General features: G+C 44.0%; 1 protein-coding gene across 1 annotated transcript in view; it reads left to right on the top strand.

Annotated features, from left to right (window-relative positions):
• CD2AP (CD2 associated protein) overlaps window positions 1-21,033 on the top strand; it is a 387,343-nt gene that overhangs the window by 197,270 nt on the left and 169,040 nt on the right. Inside the window, 2 exon segments of the mRNA XM_029596051.1 lie at window positions 3,379-3,394; window positions 4,369-4,440. Coding sequence (XP_029451911.1) covers window positions 3,379-3,394; window positions 4,369-4,440 — 88 coding nt within the window.

Here is a 21,033-nt window from a genome sequence, read left to right as displayed (position 1 = left end):
AACAGGAAAGGACTACAAATACAACGCTGAAAATTAAGCCCTTGAAAAAGAACCGGGACGGTTCGAAACATGGAACCATGTCGGGCACAGTAGCGGCTTCAGCGACAGCACAGCACTAAGCTAAGTTCACTATCACTTAAATGCAATGAAAACTATGAAAAAATTGATGTCTATGAATGACCGATGATTACAAATAAGGCATATCATCTAGCGATACTGCTATTCAGATGAAGCCTATTATGACTGGTCATATCGTATCAATGCGTCTGGCTCATTAATTCTGTACCGGTGCACTTTGCTTATTTACATGTTAATGTGTGTCAGATTGCATCAGGAGCCATCCTGGTGGTTTGTAGACAACCCAAGTTCAGTTTCTCGGTCAGGTCTTCTGGTCCTTATGCCTACCGAGGATGCTGCAGAAGCAGCAATCAAAGCCACTGGGGTGGGATGGGAGTCCCAGTCACCACTTAATGGTGACACCTAATGGCCAAATTTGGGGCCTATGATTGCAGAGTTCTGAAAGGAGCTCTGATGACGACTGGCCCCTCTGCTAAGGACTGTTGCTAAAATGACAGGAATAAAGTTGGGAAAAGATACAGAATAGGTGGGAAATCAATGGGTAATTAAATTCTGATGGTGCAGGATCCCAGCTGCAGTTCCAGTTGAACTATAAGCCCAAGAACAGGAGGAAACTATGGCATCTGGCCATCATCCTGTTTAAAAAAAAAAAATAAAAAATTAATAAATTGCCTTCTCAGCAGGAAAATAAGCATTATCAATAGTCAGCTAATGCACTGATGATTAACAACTAACAGCATTCTTTTTCCTAATAAAATAGCTTCTTGTATTGATTACTTTTTTATTTCATCTCCATGACCTTTACTTTTTTTTTTTATTTGATTCTGTTAGTGGTGTGCTAAAAATCATGATCTAGATTTTCAATTGTAAAAATCCCTAGAATCTGCAAATTTTCCTGGGGACAGAGTTTGTTTGTATTGATTTGTGATTTCACTAGAACTTGGGAGAAGAGAAAAAACTTCAAAATATGTTAAGTGTGTGGCTTAGGTTGCATACAAAATTTAGACACTGAGAAGGTGAAAAGGAAAAAGATTAGAGGTGAAATTGAAATGTGGCCATGTAAAAGGGTAAATTGGTGTTCAGCAAACAGAAAAGGGAATGGAAACTAGAAAGAAAGGAAGAGAAATGCTAAATAAGAACATAAAATGCCATACTGGGTCAGACCAAGGGTCCATCAAGCCCAGCTTCCTGTTTCCAAAAGTGGCCAATCCAGGCCATAAGAACCTGGCAAGTACCCAAAGAATAGCTGTGGAGCTAAATATAAACCAGCTGAAAAACTTTTGATTTTTTTAAAGTGCTTTCACTCAAACATTCTGTTATATGTATACAGTACGCTTACTGTTGTAAGTTAAGTCCAAAATTGTAGCAGGATTCTGAAAAATTTCCCAAACCGTTGATTTCACTGGTAAACAAATTTCTGGGAACATTTTGTTTCCTCCACAACCTTTGCTGAAACAAGTAGATTCTAACAAGCTGAACACAAATATGCATTTATTATGTCTGTATCACGTACCATTTGCCAGAAAAGTGCGATATACATTAAGCATTGTTACGTGTCTGTAGCGGCATAAGCTATAATGGCAATGTTGGCACCAGAAAACAAAACTATAAAAATGTTTTGCCGCAGATTTTCGTTTGTAATCACTGTCCATCGCTTCACAGATGAGTCCAACAATAGTTACCCAGCATGGAGGGGGTTCCACTTGCCTTGATACCGTTTCTCCATTTTGACAATGTCTTGATGAAACCTTTCAACCATGTTCGTCACTCACAGCACCAAGGTTGTCTGGGAAGAAGTCCAAGTGGAAATGGAGAAAATGTATCTTCAATGACATGTTGCACTTCATCAATTTGTATGCCTGGTTTTCAACCTGTTCTACATAGTCTGCTACCTAATAGTTACCTATAAAGTTACAAATGACATTCTTGAAGGCTGATCAAGCAATACGTTCTGTACCTTGCAGAAGACCATCAAAGTGGCTGTCCATCACAGCTCAGATTTGTGGGCCAACGAAAACACCTTCTTTTATCTTGGTGTCACTTATTTGTGGAAACATTTGTCGCAAATTGGATGGGTTCTTGGAGGAGAAGTCCATTACCTGCTATTAAGTTCACCTAGAGAATAGCCACTGCCATTAGCAATGGTAACATGGAATAGACTTAGTTTTTTGGGTACTTGCCAGGTTCTTATGGCCTGGATTGGCTACTGTTGGAAACAGGATGCTGGGCTTGATGGACCCTTGGTCTGACCCAGTATGGCAAGTTCTTATGTTCTTATGTAAATAATCAAAGGCTTTACTTTGCTTGTTCATTGCCTTAACAAAGTTTTTCATCAGCCCAAGTTTGATGTGCAAAGGTGGAAGGAAATATCTTACTTGGATCCATCAGTAGGTCGTGCACAACATTCTTCTGCCCTGGAACCAACTTCTTGCGGAGAGGCCAGACCTTTCTGACATAATGTGAATCTCTTGCTCGACTGTCCAACTCACAAAGGAAGCAACAATACTTGGTGTAACCAAGCTGCAGACCCAGTAGAATTGCAACTACCTTGAGATCAGCACACAAATTCCAGTTGTACCTTCGAGTACTCAGTGTGGTTCGGCAGTAGCTGCATGTTCTCATACGTTTCTTTCATATGAACAGCATGTCCAACAAGTATTGATGGGTAGATAATGCTGTTGTGCAGCAAAATAGCCTTCAAACTTAAGATTGATGAATCAATAAACAGTCTCCATTTAACAGCACAAAACAATCCATTGATGTCTCAGTAAAAAGTCGGACTGTCTACTTGGTTGAAATATTTTGTCAAGTCTTCATGACTGTTGCGAAATACTGAAATTTTCCTATCCGATGACACAAGATTCCATCCTTGCAGCCTTGACCCAAGCAGCTCTGCCTGACTTCGATAAAAACAAATCTCTGACCAGATTGTTTAGCTCTGACTGAGATATTAAATGAGGATTGCTGGATGTTGATGGCACAAAGTCAGGATCAGCTGCAGCTTCCATATGAGACGGCTCACCATCATCACCTACCTCCTCATCCTCATCAAGTGTCCACACCTATGGCGGTTTTGGAACAGGCAGACTGTCATCATGCGGTACTGGTCTCATTACCGATGCAAAGTTAGGGTACTCAAACTTCTTGTTCTTTGAGTATCCTGACACATTCGTCATGCAGAAGTAAGTTATATGATCTTTCTGTTCCCTCCATATTATTGGAATGGCAAACGGTATGGTTGCACTCCTTTCACCCAAGCTCGCAGACTACTGGCACAAGATGCGCAACATATATGAGGAGCCCATGCTATGTCCTGGTCACTAAGAAACTGTTAAAAACCTATCTTTTTACTCAAGCATACAACATATACTAAGTCCACTACATTATAAGTCTCTGGTATTTTATGCTTATTTTATGATTTTAATGAATTTGTACTTAATTTTATTTTTGATTTGTTTGAATGCAATGTTAGTGTAATATTACTTGTGTATGTTCTAATATGTAAACCGCCTAGACGGATAGTTCCCTACCCATTGTGCGGTATATAAGAATTGTAAATAAATAAATAAATAATTTTGCACCTGAAGTATAACTCTTATGCCTTCTTAATGAGTGCAGTCATACTCCTTATCTGTGCTTTCAGAGTAAACTCACCACAGATGTAACAAAACGTGTCACGGCTATTAAGACATTGGCGTGACATTTCATGAAGTATATGAAATTAAATCCACAAGCTTTAAACGCAACAGTTTTAGCGATACAATTCGCTTATTCACACACACGTTGCATAGGAGACTACTCATTCTGCTGCTTATATAAGGCTACGTCGACATGGAAACAAGTTGGAATTTTGCAGCCGAGCTGGGGCTTGCCCAAGCAAGTTCTGGCATGATCAGGCAGAGTTTCTTGGTGTATTTCTAAAAAAGTTAGTCTGTTACATGTTACGTTGCTTATGGCCATCAAAAATACGACATGAATTTTAAAAATCATAAAAACTACTGTCTAGCAAGAAAATATATATATGTGAGATTGTTTTAAAATTTCACAATTGTAACAAAATTGGCAGTTTTCTCAAAAACCTTATATGATGTAACAATTTCAAAGTAATATCTGTGATCAGCATCAAAAATTCTATTTGGAACACCAAAAAGCCTGAAGGAAACAAAAACTTTGTTTACCAGTGTTTCTGGACTTAAAAGTTGATGGTTTTTGCACAAAGACAAAAATGCCCCTATCAGATTTAAATTTTGTTCATTTTTGTTATTTCCATGTATACAGGTATCTCCTCAGTCCTTGGGTCCCAGAGCATCTCAAACTAGTAATACAGAAGTAGTAAAACAGAAACTGATAGTAAGCTGAAAGGTAAGATGAAAAAATGTTTGTATATGTGTGTATAAAACCTTTCTTGTTCCTTTTTTTTTACCTGTATAGTAGATTGCTCATGTCATGTTTGTTTCAGGAGGGATTTTTGTGTATATGCAGTCTGCACTTAGTGTGCTGCACTGCATTCTTTCCAGTACTGCTGTTTGGCTGTGGTGGGCAAGGCTTGGGGGATCAGCCTGCAGATGGCATGCAGTGCCAGTCTTAATCAGACTGATCAATACAGATGTGCATTTAAACTGGGTACACAATCACCTCTCCTGGGCACCCAATGCAATAAGCAAATGAGCTGTTGTGCTAAAAAGGACATGCTAGGGATAAATTGTGCGTCCCTATCTCGTCCATGGCATGGAGCGCCTATGCTAAATATATCCCAGAGTGTGTATATTGTGCATTCTGAAATTTTTTAAGTCTAGACTTTATTTTTTGCATGCTGCTGCTTCCTGTGATTTTTCCTACTTAGTATTGTGACAGTAAGTAGAAGGAACCATAGAAAAGCAGGGTTTTTTTGTATTTAAGTTGAGCCCTTGTGTGCAGGAAGACTTTACACCTGCTCCAAGCAGTTTTACCCTAGAACAGATTATCAAGTTTCATTGTATGGCATTTCATTGTGATTTACATTTTCTTAATTTACTTTCTTGCTGTATGATTTCAGTAATAAGTGTTATGTTAAAATTTGCCTGCAAGCTGACGTAAACTTTTACAGGTTAAAAAGCTTGCCTTCGGCGCACAAGTACTTTTTGTATTGGGGAGTAATAGCTGATAGCCTTATCTACATGGCACTTACATGTGATGAGTGCTATTAGCTACACCTTTTTTTTGGATGCGCATTTTGAATGTGCTGATTCCCCTTATTGCATCAGGGGTTATGCCGGTTAAAGCTGTGCACTAGGCTGGGCACACTTTATTGCATGTTCCTGAAAGAGTGGTGTGGAAGGCAATGACTGAAGCCGTGCCTGTTTGTTGTTGAGATGGGTGGAAGGCCCCATGCTGATGGATCACGCCACTGTGAGGGATTTTTTTTTTATTTATTTATTGTTTTTGTTATACCGAGTTAATACCGAGTTAATACCGAGGGATAGTAATTCAAAGGGAGGGGAAGAAGAGAAATGAGTGAGCAGACTGTCTCAGCCCATCATTTTTGACATGCTGCTTCTGCTAGTGTAAAATAATAAACCTGGTGTGTTTCTGATTGGTTGACTGATAAATTATTAATTTATCCATAGCAAATGCACACAGCATGAATAGAAATAACATTGTGGTTTAATAGCTATGTGTAGAGTATGAATGCAGTCACAAAAGTCATAATCATAAACATATCACATAAATTATATTACAATATTACAACTTTACAACAATACTATGACTTGATTATCATGAAACATTTCTAATTTTACTGTAGAACAGATGATCAAATTTCATTGTCTTTTCATTGTGATTGACATTTTATTAATTTACTTTAAGAACATAAGAACATAAGAAAATGCCATACTGGGTCAGACCAAGGGTCCATCAAGCCCAGCATCCTGTTTCCAACAGTGGCCAATCCAGGCCATAAGAACCTGGCAAGTACCCAAAAACTAAGTCCATTCCATGTAACCATTGCTAATGGCAGTGGCTATTCTCTAAGTGAACTTAATAGCAGGTAATGGACTTCTCCTCCAAGAACTTATCCAATCCTTTTTTAAACACAGCTATACTAACTGCACTAACCACATTCATTGGCAACAAATTCCAGAGTTTAATTGTACGTTGAGTAAAAAAGAACTTTCTCCGATTAGTTTTAAATGTGCCCCATGCTAACCTCATGGAGTGCCCCCTAGTCTTTCTACTATCCGAAAGAGTAAATAACCGATTCACATCTACCCATTCTAGACCTCTCATGATTTTAAACACCTCTATCATATCCCCCCTCAGTCGTCTCTTCTCCAAGCTGAAAAGTCCTAACCTTTTTTAGTCTTTCTTCATAGGGGAGTTGTTCCATTCCCCTTATCATTTTGGTAGCCCTTCTCTGTACCTTCTCCATCGCAATTATATCTTTTTTGAGATGCGGTGACCAGAATTGTACACAGTATTCAAGGTGCGGTCTCACCATGGAGCGATAGAGGCATTATGACATTTTCCGTTTTATTCACCATGCCTTTTCTAATAATTCCCAACATTCTGTTTGCTTTTTTGACTGCCGCAGCACACTGCACCGACTATTTCAGTGTGTTATCCACTATGACACCTAGGTCTCTTTCTTGGGTTGTAGCACCTAATATGGAACCCAACATTGTGTAATTATAGCACGGGTTATTTTTCCCTATATGCATCACCTTGCACTTATCCACATTAAATTTCATCTGCCATTTGGATGCCCAATTTTCCAGTCTCACAAGGTCTTCCTGCAATTTATCACAATCTGCTTGTGATTTAACTACTCTGAACAATTTTGTCAACTGCAAATTTGATTATCTCACTCGTCGTATTTCTTTCCAAATCATTTATAAATATATTGAACAGTAAGGGTCCCAATACAGATCCCTGAGGCACTCCACTGTCCACTCCCTTCCACTGAGAAAATTGCCCATTTAATCCTACTCTCTGTTTCCTGTCTTGTAGCCAGTTTGCAATCCACGAAAGGACATCGCCACCTATCCCATGACTTTTTACTTTTCCTAGAAGCCTCTCATGAGGAACTTTGTCAAACGCCTTTTGAAAATCCAAGTATACTATATCTACCGGTTCACCCTTATCCACATGTTTATTAACTCCTTCAAAAAAGTGAAGCAGATTTGTGAGGCAAGACTTGCCCTGGGTAAAGCCATGCTGACTTTGTTCCATTAAACCATGTCTTTCTATATGTTCTGTGATTTCTTGCTGTATGATTCAATAATAAGTGTTATGTTAAATTTGCTTATTTAAAACTTTGAGTAATCATATATACTTCTACGAGCCATAATGTTTCTTTTTCTTTTCTTTTTTTTTTTAATGTTTATTAGCATTTTCATTGATAATACAACTTCATGGTAATGTTAGACACATGAAAACAAACAAAATGCATCTTAGGTAACAAAATCCATGTCAACATTTTGCAAACATTAATATGTAACACAAGTCTCAAGGTCCCATCCCATACCCACCCACCCTGAGTATACATCTTATGCCTGTCCTAACAGCAGAGATGTTTCCTAATACATTTTCCTGTATCAATGATGCAGGTTATCAATTCCATAATGCACTGCCCAGTGTCTGGTATGCGCTGCTTATGAAGATCCACATAGAGTGGTGTATAGAAAGGAATAACACTTACAGAATCCCGCTATGTAATCCATTGGTGTGCATTACTCCATAATCTAGTACTTGTGTCTCCTTACCACGGTGAGATAAACCCCTATAGACCTCCTTGAACCCATAAGAAATATAGGGATGTGATCTAGCAGAGTCCCTGCCTCGACCTTTACAATCTCATTACGAGATAGGATGCTACACTTTAAGGTGACAAGCCATCCTATCATTCTTTATTGCTGTGAGATAATCAAGTCGCCGGTGAGCCAGTAAAGAGTAAATGTCCGTACCTATTTTAATTTTAAGAAATATAAATCTCCCCTGTGCATCAGTCACCTGGTCTAGAGTGTCATAAAGGATTGACGTAGATATCAAAATTCCCACCCCAGTATATTTATGGTCTTTTCCTGCGGCTGCCAAATATGCATGTGAGAGATCTTTAAAGTGAAGCAGGTGTTCATATCTCTTACGAATGTGTGTTTCCTGCTGCATGGCCACGTCAATATTTAACCTTTTCAAGTCTTTTAGTAGCAGATACCTTTTTCTGTAAGTATTTAATCCTTTAACATTATGTGGCTATGCGATTCATGTCTCATATGATAAGAGTACAAAAACAGTACATTTCCTGGCATGTAGCCAGATGGACTCAGAACAAATGAGATAGTATCCGCGTGCTAGCAGTTGGAGACGGATCTGACGTCAGCACAGGGGTATATAGCCCCACAGGAAGCGCAGCGATTCAGTAATTTCCGTCTCCAAAGCAGTTTGGAGTGCCTACACGCTGGTTCAGCGTGCTTTCCAATCCTACTTTAATTTTTTCTCTTTTTGCCTTTCTCATTCTAGATTCTCTTCTCTACTACCGAGTATTGAGCCCCGCGCTCCTTCGGGGGCGTTTCCAGCTCGCCCCCGAGTTGAGCTTCCCGGGGCGCCTACCGTGGCCCCCCGGTGGGAAAGTCCTCGGTCCGGCCGAACCGCGGCAGGGACATAGCCTCCCGGGGGAGACTCGGGTGTGGCTCCGAGGCCCTCGGTCCCGGCGTGGACGAGGTAGCGGGTGCAGTTCCTCCCTTCGCGGCGGTGAGAGGTACCGGCCCTTTCCCCCCGCAGCCGGAGACCGCCTGTGTTCCAGCCTAGAAGCGCCGAAGAGCGGGTAAGGCGTACATCTCTTCGCCCAGGTCTCCGAAGTCTCGAGGATCGGCGGCGTGGCAAGCCGTGGAGGACGCCATTTTGTGACCCTATTCAGGTATTCCGCGCCCGTAATAGTCGCGGCTTTCTTCCTCCTTGTGTGTCTATTGTTTTGTTTTCGCATATTGGCTGCCACTGTGAGTATTTGCCGCATACTGTTGTAAACTCATTATTAAATGCTTTAGGGCTGACTGCCTATTGACTGCCATTGGGGCTGTGTGCCTATTGCTTAGGGTTGTGCGCTTGTTCTCTTTAGCGCCCTCTTGTGCCTATTGCTGCCGCATATTATTGCCACTGTGCGCTTGGTATATTAAGCACCTATTGCTGCCGCATATTATTGCCACTGTGCGCCTGGTGTATTAAGCACCTATTGCTGCCGCATATTATTGCCACTGTGCGCTTGGTATATTAAGCACCTATTGCTGCCGCATATTATTGCCACTGTGCACCTGGTGTATTCAGCGCCTATTGCTGCTGCATATTACTAGTCAATTACTAGTTGGCATTCATTCCTACCCGGTCTGGCACTCTGTCTTCTCGTATAAAATGGACTCTGAGACGTTCAGGTTATAGCACTGTTTAAGTTTTTTTTAATTTGTTCATTCTATGGTAACAACACTTTACCGGCCTTTCTTCTTTCCAGCTTGTTGTAAGCTTCCAAGTTCTCTCCCCCTGTTGATTGTAACTTTGACTTATTCCTACCTATTGATATCTTTCGTTTACTTGAATTATTACTCTAGTTTTCCCTTTGTTAAACTGTAAACCGATCCGATATGGTTATTTACTATGAAGGTCGGTATAAAAAACTGTTAAATAAATAAAATAAATATTATTACTGTTGTGCGCTTGTTCTCTTAAGCGCCTATTACTGCCGCATATTCTTACTATTGTGCGCCTGTTGTATTACGCACCTATTGCTGCCGCATATTATTAGGCTTGTGCGCCTGTTGTATTCAGCGCCTATTGCTGCCGCATATTATTGCGCGCTTGTTTTCTTGGGTATGGATCAGCACGCAGCCGCATCCTCAGCGGCGCAGCCGCTTGTCTCCGGCATTTCAGCCCTTGGCCTCTGCTCTGTATGCCACCTTAGAGCCACGCGCAGTACTGAGCCTGATTCACTATGTGTCCAATGTGAGGCAGCAGGGGGACCCCCTGCCCTGGACCAGTCTCAGCCACAGTTTCTTGACAGTTCCCCTGGGGCTACCCCGGATTTGGGGGGTAGTTTGGACCATTCAGGCATCACGGGGGCCCTTGTACCCCGGCGATTAGAGGCTGCTTCCATTTCCTGGGTGGATCTCTTTAAGGGTATTCATGCCTTTGTCCAAATGCAGACTGCTTCCCGTCCAGGCCCTACTGGTCCGGCTGCTCCTGTGGTTGCTGCGGTTCCGGCGGTGGCTGCGTCTGCGGCGCCTCCTGCTACCGCTGCTACGGGGGCAGCGCCTAGGGATCCTGTAGCTGGACCCTCATAGCCTTATAGGGAGCGAGACCTCCCGCCACTGGACAGTCCAGATTAATCGGACCTGGAGGCTTCGCCGGACGAGTCCGACCTCCCGGATGAGAGGGACCTCCCTCCGGGGATTGAACCATATAGAACCATGAGGCGGTTCTTCCCTAAGGAGGACCTCTCGGACCTCGTGACTCAGTGTCTGGCGGAGTTAGATATCACTGGTCCCAGTGCTTCGGTTCCTTCGGCACAGAACCCTTGCTGGAAGGTCTTCGTCCTACAGCCCGCCATTTTCCTTTCTTGCAGGCGGCTCAGCAACTTATAGATTTGGAATGGGCGGCGCCGGCGGCTTCCTTCAAAGGGAGCCGGGCCCTGAAAGGTATGTACCCGTTGGCTCCGGCTCTCCAGGACCTGCTGGCATGTCCTCAGGTGGACGCCTTAATTAGCGCTGTGGTTAAGCGCACTACTATTCCAGTGGAAGGGGGGACGGCCCTTAGGGAGCCCCATGACAGACGAATGGACACCATTTTGAAGCAAATGTTTGAGGTGGCGGCTCTTTCTTTGCGGATTGCGGCCTGCTGCACTGTGGTGACACGTGCCTGCTTGTCTCAGGCCAGGAACAACGCTTCAGCGGCTGACATTGAGTCCGCTCTTTCCTTCCTCACCGATGCCGCATCGGATTTGGTTCGCACTACTGCTAAGGGGATTTCATCCTCCGTAGCCGCCAGGAGGCAGCTCTGGATCCGGCCATGGTCAGCTGATGCGCCTTCAAAGTCTCGTCTCACCAGGTTACCCTTTCAGGGCTCGTTTCTGTTTGGCAGTGACCTTGATAAGCTAGCCACTACCTGGGGTGCCTCTCCTGTGCCTAGACTTCCGGAAAACCGATCCAGAAGGGGACAGCGCTCTTTTCCACGGCCCTGCAGGGGCAGGAGTTCCCAGCGCTTTGTTCCGTATAGGGGGCGCTATCAGGCGACTCGTCCTCCGGCCAGGAATCAGTCCTTTCGGACCAAGCAGCGCAAGCGGGGGGCGGGCCCGGGCTCGGGCCCCGGTCGCGCCCCGCAATGAGAATTTGCCGATTCATCTGGGGAACGAAGCCATAGGGGGCAGGTTGACCCTCTTCTACCCCAGATGGGTCGAGATTACGTCGGACCAGTGGGTCCTCGCCGTTATCCGGGAAGGATATTATCTGGATTTTCGCCTTCTTCCTCCGGACAAGTTTGTGGAATCTTCATGTCCCCGGCACAAGGAGGCAGCGTTAGAAGCTACCCTGGCGAGGCTCCTGTCCTTGAACGCCATCCTCCCAGTACCTGCCTGGGAAGTGAATTCTGGACACTATTCCATTTATTTCATGGTACCCAAGAAAGGGGGCACTTTTCGGCCGGTGCTGGACCTCAAGTCGGTCAATCGCTACTTACAGGTACCGAGGTTTCGTATGGAAACTCTGCACTCCATCAAAGCGGCAGTCCAGCCCGGGGAATTCCTCATGGCCTTAGACCTGTCAGAGGCATACCTGCATATTCCGATCCATCCAGATCATCAGCGCTACTTGCGCTTCAAGGTTCTGGGCCGCCACTTCCAGTTTCGGGCTTTACCCTTCGGGTTGGCCACGTCCCCACGGACATTCACCAAAGTGGTAGTAGTGGTGGCTGCGGCCCTCAGGGGAGAAGGGATTCTGGTCCATCCCTACCTAGATGACTGGCTGATCAGGGCGAAGTCTCGAGAGGAGAGCCTGCGGACAACCGACAGAGTGATCGCCCTTCTGGAAAGCTTGGGCTGGGTAATCAACCTCAGCAAGAACTGCCTATTGCCTTCCCAGTCAATAGAGTATCTGGGAGTGCAGTTCGACACCCGGGCGGACACGGTCAGTCTTACGACAAAGAGACAGTTGAAACTTCAGCAACGTATCCAGTATCTGATGAGGGTCAGTCGGCCCATAGCCTGGGATTATCTGCAGGTTCTGGGTCTCATGGCATCCACCCTGGAAGTGGTGCCTTGGGCGCGGGCCCATATGAGACCTCTACAGCATTCCCTGCTCTCTCGCTGGAGCCCCCGTCGACGGGACTATTCCACACATCTTCCTCTACCGGCCGGAGTTCGGATCCAGCTGCGGTGGTGGTTGCAGTCCAACCACCTGAGCAGGGGGTCGGCGATGTCCTCGCCCACGTGGACCTTGCTCACCACAGATGCCAGCCTGAGCGGCTGGGGAGCACATTGTGAAGAACTCACCGCGCAAGGGCGATGGAACAGAGAGGAGTCAACGTGTAACATCAATCGCCTGGAGGCCCGGGCAGTCCGCTTGGCCTGCCTTCGACTCGCTCACAGACTACGGCAGAGAGCTGTCAGAGTGATGTCCGACAACGCCACCACGGTGGCCTACATCAACCGGCAGGGCGGAACCAGAAGCCGACAAGTCTCTCTGGAGATCGCCCCACTGATGGTTTGGGCAGAGGCGAATCTGCAAGACATCTCCGCCGTCCACATTGCCGGGAAGGACAATACCACAGCAGACTTCCTCAGCAGAGAAAGCCTGGATCCAGGAGAGTGGCAGCTGTCCCACACAGCTTTCCAGATGATTGTCGATCATTGGGGGATTCCGGCCATGGATTTACTGGCGGACAGGTCCAATGCTCAAGTACCCAGATACTTCAGCCGCAGGCGCGACCCGTTCTCACGCGGAATCGATGCCCTGGTCCAGCCATGGCCTCCAGGGACTCTCCTGTACGCCTTCCCTCCGTGGCCTCTGCTGGGCGCCCTCATCCACAAGATTCAGACTCACCGGGGCCTAGTTCTTCTAGTGGCACCAGACTGGCCAAGAAGACCCTGGTACGCGGACATGAGAAGACTACTGGCAGGGGAGCCTCTTCCCCTGCCTCCTCTCCGGGACCTTCTACATCAAGGTCCCATTCTACATGAGGATCCAGCTCAATTCTCTCTTACGGTCTGGCCCTTGAGAGGGCTAGACTGAAGAAACGAGGTTACTCGGGGCCCGTGATTGATACACTCCTCCGAGCTCGCAAGTTTTCCACATCCCTTACCTACGTACGGATCTGGAGAGTGTTTGAAGGCTGGTGCGACACTCACGACACCAATCCACATGCCACCACCATACCTATTGTGTTGGATTTTCTGCAGGATGGGCTTCAGAAGGGTCTCTCCCTCAGCTCCATCAAGGTTCAGGTAGCAGCACTGTCTTGCTATGGTCCCAGGAGGGATGGCAGGACCATCGCCAAACACCCAGATGTCTCTCGTTTCCTGCTGGGTGTCAAGCATATTCGCCCGCCACTAAAGTGGCCTGTGCCCTTATGGAATCTTAATCTTGTTTTGGATTTCCTCGCGGGATCCACCTTCCGACCCCTTCGGGGCTTGTCTCTCCGGTCTCTCACCCTGAAGTTGGTGTTCTTGCTGGCGGTGTGTTCCGCACGCCGCATCTCTGAGCTACAGGCACTGTCCTGCCGTGATCCCTTTCTCCAAATCACTCCGGAGGCTATCCATCTTCGGACGGTTCCCTCCTTTCTCCCTAAAGTGGTTTCCCAGTTTCATCTTAACCAAACTATATCCTTGCCTACCACGGTAGGTTTGAAGAAATCTGAAGAAGGCCGTTTATTACGCCATCTCGACATCGGCAGATTACTGCCCAGGTATTTGGACGTGACACAAGACCTGCGAAAGACGGACCACCTGTTCGTCCTCCACAGCGGGAAGAAGCAAGGTGAAGCGGCCTCTCGGCCCACCATTGCCCGCTGGATTAAGGAAGTTGTCAGAGCAGCCTACGTGGAGGCTGGGAAGGCTCCGCCTCTTCAGGTTAAGGCTCATTCCACCAGAGCACTCGCAGCGTCCTGGGCGGAGTCCAGGATGCTATCACCTGCAGAGATCTGTAAAGCAGCGACATGGTCCTCCCTCCATACCTTCTCCAGGTTCTACCGCCTGGATGTCCAGGCCAGGGAGGACTCTGCTTTTGTGAGGGCGGTCCTACATGGTCCTCAGGCAGCCTCCCGCCCTGGCTGGGAGTAAAGCTTTGGTACATCCCATTTGTTCTGAGTCCATCTGGCTACACGCCAGGAAATGTTTGGATTACTTACCTGGTAATCCCCTTTTCCTTAGTGTAGACAGATGGACTCAGCATCCCGCCCTGCTGCCTGTGTACAGGGGTTCACCGATTCCAGGTAAGCCATGGCTTTTTTCCAGGAGAGCGTACGTTCTACCCGGGTCCACGCCTTCCGGTTGTGAATGCTGGTGGTCTCCAGCCACTGTCATTCGGTCAAGGGGATCCTGTTTCTACTTTTCACTTTTCACTGAGCGTCAGTACACACATCCATAACAGCTTTTGCAAGGAAGATTACCGAATCGCTGCGCTTCCTGTGGGGCTATATACCCCCGTGCTGACGTCAGATCCGTCTCCAACTGCTAGCACGCGGATACTATCCCATTTGTTCTGAGTCCATCTGTCTACACTAAGGAAAAGGGGATTACCAGGTAAGTAATCCAAACAATAAAGATTGTGCCAGTTATTCTGGTTCTCCGCATCACTTCAGCTAGTGGAAAATGCATGGTTTTTAGGCGTTCCAGTCCCCGCCCATAACTGTGCATACTCTTTAGTACACCTCCCATATCACCCATAACTACATCCCCTTTTTTTTTGATCCGTAAACTCTCCCAAACGGATCCCTTTTTGGGGGAGTACCACATTCAAGATAGCCTAACCCCCCCTCCCACCCCTCCCCCACCTCATTAACAGTAAAGCAGATATATAAACAATAATTTTCCAGTCCATATTTCACCTTTAAGAGGCGAGCACAATAGGAAACCATACCTGCCCTTTAAACTTTTATGCGAGTTCAACTTTCTGTCAAACAAACCTAATAAAACTGTGTATATTCAGGATGTCTGAATCAGCCCTGTTCCAGCGTGCTGTCCGAGAATGATGGTAATTTTGAGGCCACTCTCCTCTTCGTGCGTTCAACTCTCTGCCATTTTGGCCCTGCTGGCGCTCTAAATCTTGAAGATGGCTCCTCCTGGGTAGACTGAGGGGGCTCCAGCCCCGCCTGACGGAAGATGTCAGTAGCCTCATTCGCCGTTTTCAGACGATACGTCTTGCCATCAACTTGAAAAGTCAGGGAGAAAGGAAAGTTCCATCTATACTTTATTTCTGCTTTTCGCAAGGCCGCAGTGACATTCCTCAATTCATATCTTTTTTTTTTTTTTAAGTGCTTGCTGCTAGATCTTGATAGACACCGCTGCATTTTTCCATTCCCACTGTTTTTTCTTGCATGCGGCATCCATGATGGATTCCTTTTGCGAGTAGCTGTTGAAATTTAATATAATGTCCCTTGGCTTGTTGTCTCTTTGCACACCTAGAGCCCGATGTGCTCTTTCTATTGTAAGAGAGGCTGGGTTTACTCGGTCATCTGCTAACGCCGATCCCGCTGCTTCTTGGTCGAGCAGAAAGGTGCAGAATGATTTGGCGGTGGCCATGCTGTCTGTAAAGTCTGCTGTTTCCGGCACCCCGCGAAGTCTAATGTTCATGTGTTGTGATCGGTTTTCTGTGTCCTCATGTTTTTCTGATAACATAGCCAGCTCGCTCTGGGTATCATTATCGTTCTGTGTTTAAAATCATGAGAGGTCTAGAACGGGTAGATGTGAATCGGTTATTTACTCTTTCGGATAGTAGAAAGACTAGGGGGCACTCCATGAAGTTAGCATGGGGCACATTTAAAACTAATCGGAGAAAGTTCTTTTTTACTCAACGCACAATTAAACTCTGGAATTTGTTGTCAGAGGATGTGGTTAGTGCAGTTAGTATAGCTGTGTTTAAAAAAGGATTGGATAAGTTCTTGGAGGAGAAGTCCATTACCTGCTATTAAGTTCACTTAGAGAATAGCCACTGCCATTAGCAATGGTTACATGGAATAGACTTAGTTTTTGGGTACTTGCCAGGTTCTTATGGCCTGAATTGGCCACTGTTGGAAACAGGATGCTGGGCTTGATGGACCCTTGGTCTGACCCAGTATGGCATTTTCTTCTGCCCCAGCGCCATGAAATCCTCTCGTAAGTCAGAAAAGGAGGTGAGGAGTTCCTCTTTGTTTCTGCTTCATTTCAGTGCATAGTTCTACAAACCAGTCCCTCATAAGAGATTTAGTTGGTAAATCGGAGAGAGATGGCACGCACTCTGTCGAAGCTTGCGGTGAGAGAATCGGTGCTTCAGCATCCGATTTCCCCCCCCCCCCTTCTCCATCAGCACAGTCAGCTATGTCAGGCCCTGTTTTCCTGATCTCTGCCGCCATTCTTGTGAAGGAGAATTTCTGTAAGCCTCCTTTTTTTTTTTTTTTCTCGTGGTCATCAGCTCGGTGAGATTTGCAGCTAGATATATTTCGGACAGTTTATTTAGCCAAAATGACCCGCTGTTTCAGGAGATGGAGGTGAAGGTTTGTGGGAGCTACAAGTTTATGCTGTCATCTTGTCTCGTGGCCTCTTTATTTCTTTTAAGAGCATTTTAGCAATGCTATGAAATTAAAATGTTGAACAGAAGATTTCTGACAAATCAGAGGTGGTTAATATCAATTGCATTTGAACAAAATGCAAACTACAGCTTGAAGTGATCACATTAGGAGTTTATTTTCATAGGTATTTAAAGGTCCATATTCGATGGACTTGCTGAGAAGTAAACTTTCTTGGGTTTATATACCTGGTAATTTTACATGGATATTCGGTGGCATTTAGCTGAATAAGGCTCCTGCTTAAAATACCCACTTAAATTTGATCAGGTAAAGTTATGGCATAACTTGAACAGTGATTTCCCTTACCATACTTAATTGACTTATCCAGATAGTGCTGAATCTTGGTGCTACTTGGATAAGTTTTAACCATGCCCCAGAATGCTCCCACTCTGCCTCTTTATCTGGCTACATTTTTTTCATTTGCAGACTGTATATACTTATAGATAAATCCAGCTCACAAGGAAATATCTTGGATTCCTAGCAAGAAAACAGCATATTCAGTATTGTGATACCACCTTTTGACTTAGCACAAAATGTCTGTTGCAGTACATTTGTCAACCTGGAGGGGGGGGGGGGGGGGAGTTTCATGTGTTTTCCTTACTTGTCTGATTGGCTGGTTATGTGCACATCTTGGGCTGGGATGGATGAATTCATGCAAAGCACTGTCCATGTTCTGCAATCATTGGGGTTCATCAACTATCCCAAATCCAGTTTGACTCTGATAGTTAGAATTTGCATGGATTCTGCTAAACAAAATCCAAGTCATAGCTTATTTTCCCAACATAGAGGTATGTGATATAGTAGACATGGTAGTTGGAGTAATTCAGTCACCTGACGACATGTTGAGAATGCAGGGGTTCATGGTATCCAGTCCATGTCACTTCCATGATGTCACCATAGGCGGCAAGCCCAGTGTAGGATCAAACCACTTTATTTTATTTTCAGGGCGGTGTACAAGGTATATACATAATTAAAAACAGTAATACAATAAAACCTTCATACAGACATGTCACTAAAAACACAAAAAGGACAAAAAGTGTAGCCTACGGGAATATTAACATGGAATATTTATCAAGAGTAGGCTTTTAGGCATAGGAATGTTTTTAATACCTTTTTAAAGAATTTGAGCTCTTTTAATAACCTAATTTAATTTGGAAGGGAGTTCTAGAATAAGGGCTCTGCTATCAAGAGAGCTCATTCTCTAGTTTCCTCCAAATGTGCTGTTTTAAGTGAGGGAACATTCAATAGACCTTAATTAGATGATCTCAGTAGTCTTGCTGGAGTATATATTTTAAGACAGCAGTGATCCATGGAGAGGTAATATTATAAAATGTTATGAATGGTGGTTGCCAATTTATAATGAATACGAAATATGATAGGTAACCAATGAAGTGACTGTAGTACGGGTGTGTTATGATTTCGAATGGGTGAACCAGTCAATGATCTGGCTGCCAAATTTTGAATAATTTGAAGGGGCCGGATTGTGTAGGCAAAAAGACCAAGGAAAGGAGAATTACAGTAGTTTAAACTGGAAAAGAGGAGAGATTGAAGAACAGTGTGAAAGTCTGCAGGATCTAATAGGTTTCAGGTGACACAGTAATCAAAGTTTATAGAATGAAGCTTGTGAAAGAGATTTAATGTGTTTTTGCATCGAAAGGGCGGTATCAATAATAACACCCAAATTACAAACAGTCTTTGAAATTGACATGTTGAAGTTCTTGAAAATAATTCCAGTTGAGATATGTAGATTGGGGAAACGAGAGAGAATCATAATTTCAGTTTTTGAAATGTTGAGAGCAAGTTTGTTAGCAGATAACCAGGTATGAACAGTAGACAAGTAATGTATTATATATTCCTAGGTTTCATTCCATTAATCTTTTTAGGAGAAAAACATTGTATGTCATCTGCATATAGCTTGCAAGAAGACTATACAAAGGGGTCAAATAGATGTTAAATAATGCGGCAGATAAAGCCGAGCCTTGGGGTATACCACAGTTCAGTGAGATCGAAGCAGAGGTTTCGATTTCAACCCTGAGTTAATGTTCGATTAATAAGAAAGGAAGAAAACTAGGCCAATACAGTTCCCACAATACCTAAAGATTGAAATCGAATCAGAAGAATGGTATGGTCTATATTGTCAAAAGCTGCTGTTTTATCAAGTAAAATAGCTAGATATTGCACAGTCAAACCCTCTTCTGAGTGTATCAAAACTGGAAAGTACGAGTGTCTCAGTTATGGTGTTTGCGGAAACCGAAATGGTATTGGTCCCGGCTATCATGGGAGTCAAAGCTTGAGTTGCCGAAGGACTTCTTTCAGTGATTTTGCTAAGGTATGGGAATGGTGAAATAGGATGATAATTTGATAGTATGGTCGGATATACTGAAGGTGGTTTTTTTAAGAATTGGCTGGATTGAGGCTCATTTTAAAAAATCAGGAAGTATACCAAAAATGAAAGATGAATTTGTCAATTTTGCAATAAATCCAGATGTTTCATTTCTTATTTTAGTAAGGCTGTAGAGCAAGAATTTAGAGAGCTTGAGGAGGAATTCATTTTTAATATTACTTGGATAATATCAGAATCTATCACATTAAAATCTTTCCATATTCCATCTAAAGCCAAATTGTCAACTGTACTGTTAGTGTAGGCTTGAAGTGTATTTTTGATGATTTTTTAGACTAGAACATCTGTGTCATGGAAGAGCTCATACTCCCTGTTTTGGTAGCTCTCTCATTGAACTCTGATTCCGGTTTTACCCATCCAAATTCCTGTTCAAATTGTTCTAGCTATAGATGCCTTCAACCTGACCTGGGAACTTAGCTTAAGGGGGGGCTTCACACTCTGAGCCATGGTCTCTTCAGGAGAAGTTGTTGCATCTTAATCTTTTGAAGATACAGGTAATTCTTAATGCACAGAACGCTTGCAGAAATCAGGTGGTCAACAAAATTGTCCTTGTACCGACAACCAGTTGGCCATATTCTACCTGAGCATGCGGTCATAGGTACCACCCTCTCTTTTTGGAAAGCTATCAGGGTGTAGAATTAAGCATTTTCGATTGACAAGCAGATATGAATTAGCCATAATGCATTGGTAATGTCATCTGAGAAAGCAGACACAGCTTTGAGTTCAGTAAAGATTTAACTGATTGTAGAGTTTCTGTATGCATATACAGCCTTGTATGCCTCTCAGAATTTCTTTGCATGAACTACTGCACAGAAGTGAGTTCCCAATCTCTTCGATTTGCCTTTTGGCTTATTTTTTGCCATTTTTATGCTGCCTTGCAATTTCTTATGGCTTCCACAGCATCCACTCCATAGAACTTTTCAGTTCAAAATTTGTTATAGGCTGCTACAGTTCAAGATTATCAGCAAAACATTGAATTGTTATAGAATTTTAAAATTTAAAGTAAAACAATTTGGCTATCAACAATGAGCCAGGCTATCCAAATTTCTGCAAAATTTAAAAAAAAAAAAAATGTACAGTTGTGCTCATAAGTTTACTTCAACTGTCAGAATTAAGATGTGTAGCATTTTAAGAAAGTGATCAGACAAAACACATTCTTTTAATGTTTCAAATTAAACTATTATGAATCATAGAATAATACAATCATTAAACCATAGAATAAAGGAAGTAATGAAATGTCCTGTTCAGAAGTTTGCATACCCTTAGTTCTTAATATAGTGTATTACCCCCTTTTGCATCCATGACGGCTTGCAGTCTTTTGCAATAGTTATGAATGAGGCCCTTAATTTTCTCGTGGTAAAGTTGCCCATTCCTCTTGGCAAGCCTCCAGATCTTGTAAATTTTTTGGTTGTCTAACATGAACTGCATGTTTGAGTTCTCCCCACAGGGGCTCAAAGTTTAGGTGAGGAGAATGTGATGGCCACTCCAGAACCTTCTCTTTTTTCTACTGCAGCCACTGAAGGATCGACTTGGCTTTGTTTCAGATCATTGTCATGTTGGAAAGCCCAAATGTGCACCATGAGCAGCTTCCTGGCTGAAGAATGCAAATTATCCTCCAGTATTTTCTGATAAGATGCATTCATCCTGCCATGAATTTTTACTAAATTGCTGTAGCTCCCCCCCCCCCCCCCCCATATGCTCAAAACAGCAGAGATCTATAGGGATAGTGTGCTCTTCATAGGCCTCGCTGACCCCTCTGCATTTGAGCTGGTGAATAGTCAGTG

The sequence above is a fragment of the Rhinatrema bivittatum genome, chromosome 3, assembly GCF_901001135.1.
Source record: "Rhinatrema bivittatum chromosome 3, aRhiBiv1.1, whole genome shotgun sequence".
NCBI classification, from domain to species: Eukaryota; Metazoa; Chordata; class Amphibia; order Gymnophiona; family Rhinatrematidae; genus Rhinatrema; species Rhinatrema bivittatum.
The sequence above is the reverse complement of the archived record's forward strand: the minus strand, read 5'-3'. Positions and strand labels throughout refer to the sequence as shown.